The 5,744-nt window shown below is 38.7% G+C and overlaps 1 protein-coding gene across 1 annotated transcript in view; it reads left to right on the top strand.

Moving 5' to 3' along the window:
* LOC107571621 (ras/Rap GTPase-activating protein SynGAP-like) overlaps positions 1-5,744 on the top strand; it is a gene marked incomplete at its 5' end in the record, with an annotated part of 86,500 nt that overhangs the window by 538 nt on the left and 80,218 nt on the right. Inside the window, one exon of the mRNA XM_016257954.1 lies at positions 5,585-5,690. Within this exon, the coding sequence (XP_016113440.1) occupies positions 5,585-5,690 (106 nt within the window). The remainder of the gene's footprint in view (positions 1-5,584; positions 5,691-5,744) is intronic.

Here is a 5,744-nt window from a genome sequence, read left to right as displayed (position 1 = left end):
CACACACACGCTCACACACACACACATACACACACGCTCACACACACGCTCACACACACACACACGCTCACACACACACACTCACACACACGCTCACACACACACACATACACACACGCTCACACACGCACGTACACACACACACACACTCACAGCTGTGAACACTAGAGGGAGCTGCTGCCTTTGATGACAGTCTGACTCTCCTGCTTCATCAGCATTGGTGTAGGGAAGCTGCTTTCTGACTTTTTCATTTTTTATATATATATATATTAGTGGTGTCAAACAATTAATCGCATCCAAAAATAAAAGTTTTTGTTTACATACTATATGCATGTGTACTGTGTTTATTTATCATGCGTATATATAAATACAAACACATGCATGTATATATTTAAGAAATATATGCTGTTTATATATTAAATATAATATAATTGTATATACTATGTTATAATTATATTATTATATGTTATTATTTTCAAAATATATACTTTGTGTTTGTATTTACATAATAAATAAACACAGTACACATGCATATAGTATGTAAACAAAAACTTTTATTTTTGATGCGATTAATCGTTTGACACCACTAATATATATATATATATCCATCCATCAAGTCACCTGAGCTGCGGTGGCTCGTAGCGCCGATCTCGTCATGCGAAGTGAATGGCCGCAGCCAATGGCAAGATTCCATTCATGGAGGAGATGGAGCCATCCCCGATCCGTTGAACCCAAGTAACCTAACCCTATGTGAACTGTGTGACATTTTCCACCTTCTGACTCATAACAGTAATATTCCTGATATTGGATCTGCCTCCCAGGCTCTGCATTTAGTTTCTTTGCCATGATACGTGTAGGCCCAAGTGGGAAGTCTCTCGCTCAAAATGCTCAAGAGATGTCACCAATTTTGATGCAGATTCGTCTAGCAACGCGACATTATCTGCGTAGTCTAGGTCAGTGAAATCATGTTCTGGCAACTTAACGCCATTCTGTGATGCTATTCGCTCGAGGATCCAATCCATGGCTCTGCAGAAAAGTGCTGGGGCCAGAACACAGCCCTGCCTAACTCCGGAGGTAGTTGTAAGCACCTCGGAGAGTGAGCCATTAACCCTCACTCTGGCGGTAGTACCTGAATGAAGGTCCTTAATGCCCCGTAGTGCACTCCATATTTTTATTAATTCACCATTTGTAAACTGATGTTTACTGTTAATTTTTTAGAAATATCACTAGCATTTGTATTAAAACTGTATTCACTGAATGTAATCAAAAAATGGAGAATCAAATCAAGAATCGGATCGAATCAAGAGCTTGCGAGTCAGAATCGAATCGGGACATCTAAATCGATACCCAGCCCTACTGATCCTTGAGATCAGCTTGGGACATCCCTACTTAAGACATGACTGTTTTATGTCTTATGTGTGGATTTCGCTGCTAGAGTTTGCTTAACTAGTGCTGTTAAACGATTAATCGTGATTTAATTTCATCCAGAATAAAAGTTTTTGTTTGCATAATATGCGTGTATACTGTATATATTTATTATGCGTATATATAAATACAAACACATGCATGTATATATTTAAGAAATATATGCTGTTTATATATTAAATATAATATAATTGTATATACTATGTTATAATTATATTATTATATGTTATTATTTTCAAAATATATACTTTGTGTTTGTATTTACATAATAAATAAACACAGTACACATGCATATAGTATGTAAACAAAAACTTTTATTTTTGATGCGATTAATCGTTTGACACCACTAATATATATATATATATCCATCCATCAAGTCACCTGAGCTGCGGTGGCTCGTAGCGCCGATCTCGTCATGCGAAGTGAATGGCCGCAGCCAATGGCAAGATTCCATTCATGGAGGAGATGGAGCCATCCCCGATCCGTTGAACCCAAGTAACCTAACCCTATGTGAACTGTGTGACATTTTCCACCTTCTGACTCATAACAGTAATATTCCTGATATTGGATCTGCCTCCCAGGCTCTGCATTTAGTTTCTTTGCCATGATACGTGTAGGCCCAAGTGGGAAGTCTCTCGCTCAAAATGCTCAAGAGATGTCACCAATTTTGATGCAGATTCGTCTAGCAACGCGACATTATCTGCGTAGTCTAGGTCAGTGAAATCATGTTCTGGCAACTTAACGCCATTCTGTGATGCTATTCGCTCGAGGATCCAATCCATGGCTCTGCAGAAAAGTGCTGGGGCCAGAACACAGCCCTGCCTAACTCCGGAGGTAGTTGTAAGCACCTCGGAGAGTGAGCCATTAACCCTCACTCTGGCGGTAGTACCTGAATGAAGGTCCTTAATGCCCCGTAGTGCACTCCATAGTGCTTGACGATCCACAGAGTCAAACGCTGCCTTAAGATCGACATAGGTTACTATGAGTGGATTTCTTTTGTGAGTTGTCACAGCGTGTAGGATGGAACAAAACCTCGTCGGAGCCGTAATGGATAACGGTAACAATACGCTGATCTTTTGCTGCTTTTAAATTAACATTTATTTATAAAACAAAATATAATCATCTTTGGCCATATTAGCCTACTCAGTAGCATTAACACAGGCTTTACTCCCTTCAAACTTGATCTGGAATGTCACCGTTTCTGTCACTGCAAATTCCCGATCAGGCGAACGAACACACACACACACACACACGAAATCGTCTGCCTTATGGGAAAAAAATTACATAAAAAAAATGTAGTTAATATTTGCATCATTTGATTTTTTTTATCCACCCGCAAATAATCAGAATGCATTTTTTATTACCCGACCCGCGGATTATCCGCAGCATCCGTGGATATAGGAAAAGCAAATGTTTGCTGAGTAAATCAGATGGACTCACTGAAAATGCAGATTCATTCTCTGCCAGCAGGAGGAACAGAGGTTTCCCCACTAACGACTGTACACAAAGCAGCGCTGAGCTCACAAACGCTGCTTTATCAGGCATATAACATGCAAGATTAAATGAAAATGACATTGAAAATTTTCTAAAGAGAGAAATACAGTGATATAAAAACACCCGATCAGGCGAACGAACACACACACACACGAAATCGTCTGCCTTATGGGAAAAAAATTATATAAAAAAAATGTAGTTAATATTTGCATCATTTGATTTTTTTTATCCACCCGCAAATAATCAGAATGCATTTTTTATTACCCGACCCGCGGATTATCCGCAGCATCCGTGGATATAGGAAAAGCAAATGTTTGCTGAGTAAATCAGATGGACTCACTGAAAATGCAGATTCATTCTCTGCCAGCAGGAGGAACAGAGGTTTCCCCACTAACGACTGTACACAAAGCAGCGCTGAGCTCACAAACGCTGCTTTATCAGGCATATAACATGCAAGATTAAATGAAAATGACATTGAAAATTTTCTAAAGAGAGAAATACAGTGATATAAAAACACCCGCGCCTCGTTTTGATATTTAAACGTGCAGTACGTGCTCAAGTTTATTCAACGAAGCCTTTTGGAAAATCCGTCAGTTTTGATATTGTGGCGAGCGCCACAAATAAATAAATGTATGGGAAAGACATCCCACAGCACAACCACCTCAGCCCAACTTCAGTCTACTCATCACCTTAACTTTAACTGTGTTTGTTGCCGGCGCCAGACTGATAAACACACACAGACCGGAAGTTAACTTCGGGCCAGGCGCGTGCGCCCGCTGAAACCGTCTATATAAAGCTTGAAGCATCGGTACCGGCTGATCACCATGACAAGAAATCGGTACTCTGTATCGGCTGCAAAAATCCTGATCGGGGCATCCCTACAGCTAACCTCTATATCTAGAGGCTGTCCCACTATATATATATTAGGGATGCACCGATACTGGTATCGGTATCGGGCCCGATACTGAGCTTCTGTACTCGTACTCGTTAAAACACCCCGATACCACACAGCATGTGATAAGTGCCTTATTCAGACAAAGAAACCGACAACAAACAGCAGAATGGAGTTATTAGAGATTAAGGATGTCTACTACGTAGTATATGTATGCAATGAATATAACGTTGAACATTCAGTATTAAGGCCTGTATAGCTGATGTGTGCGAGCTGATGAGCAAAGCACGCTGAGTGGATTGAGCGCGCGGCGGCGCAGATGCATGAGCTTGTCCAGTGAATATATCTTTCTCACAGACTTCACTGGAAAGCTTGTAGTTCGGTCGGATATGTCAAAAACAAGTAAAACAATGCACAAGTTACTTAACGGGAGAGAGAGAGCGCGTGCACGTCTGTTGTGTGATCTTTGATGTTCACTCACTTAGCACACGCATCATTTGGATTAAAACTAAATCATAAAAATAAAACCATTCATAGGGGCATTCACTATAAACATCATTTATGTTCAACCTTAGGCATACACGACTTTCTGGCGAAAGTGAATCTAGCAGCTTGTGTGAAATGCGCTAGGCTGTGCTATTCTGCATCAGTACAGTACGTGCACGCGTCGCGTGTTTAGCTTGCTCGAGTGTTTCTGCATTATATGAGAGGCTTTGGAATATAAACTGCAGCACGTTTCAGATGGGAAAAAAACGCGATTTCAATTTCTGAAAATATCACAGTTAGGAGATTTATAACGAGCATTATTACAGCAGAGCGCGTGATTACAGTACTGAGCCGCTGCAATGGAGCAGCTCTAATGCTGTTACAGTAAAGATGATGTACCACAGAGCAAAACAATGAACAGCGAAAGTAACTAAAACTTGTAAAATACATTTTAATGGGCATAATTAAGTGTGAAAATAACCGAAGGATATACAGTGAAACCAAAAATTATTAAAAGTATCGGTATCGGCAAGTACCAAAAATAAAAGTATCGTATCAGACGAGTACTGGAAAAAGTGGTATCGGTGCAGCTCTACTATATATCGTTGCAAAAAATTTTAAATGCATTTTAACTTTAGTTGCAATTATTTATGAAAAGATGAAATGCATTATAATTTACAGTACCTTATACATAAAGGTTAGAATTGTTATTTATGAAAATAAGTAAGTTTTATTGTTATTTTTATTTTGTTGTTTTATTTTGCAGTAAAATGTTATTTTTATTTTGCATTAAACGCAGTCAAATCTATCAAATAATATAACTATAACTTCATTATCTACGTGAACACTAGACTGTAATGCCAGCAGTGTCAAGGTCATGGTTCAATTCTGTGAGTTCATGAACTTCATGCAATAAAAGCATCAGCCAAATGCATAAACCCAAACATAAATCTGCCATTTATCAGTGTATGTCTTAAAATGTATTTAAAAATATTTTAATATAAATAGTCTTATTTAAAAAAAAATAATTTTTTACTTCATGCATTTAATTTTTTTTGTTTATTGCTTGTTACACAGTGTTACATAAATCAAGGTTTTATACTGTATTTAGACATATTTTGCAATAAAAAAATAATATAATAATCATTAAATAAAATCGAAATAAAAAAGCCCATGTATTAATTAGTTATTTAGCTTTAATGAAAGTGCAGGAGCACTTGTCACATTGTTATGATGATCGTGAGCGTTATAGACAGAGGAGATGAGTGTGTGTTTGTGTGTTTTCAGGTTCATCCAGTGCTGATGAATAATCATCGTCCCGTCTCTCACCGCCACAAACTGCTGCGCAGGACCGTCAGCGTACCTGCAGACAGCAGACCACATCCTGAGTCAGGTACACACACACACACACACACTCTCACTCTCACACACACACACACACACACTC

The sequence above is a fragment of the Sinocyclocheilus grahami genome, unplaced genomic scaffold, assembly GCF_001515645.1.
Source record: "Sinocyclocheilus grahami isolate Dianchi unplaced genomic scaffold, SAMN03320097.WGS_v1.1 scaffold1622.1, whole genome shotgun sequence".
In the NCBI taxonomy this organism is placed as follows: Eukaryota; Metazoa; Chordata; class Actinopteri; order Cypriniformes; family Cyprinidae; genus Sinocyclocheilus; species Sinocyclocheilus grahami.
Note: the sequence above shows the minus strand (reverse complement) of the source record. Positions and strands in the feature narration are given on the sequence as shown.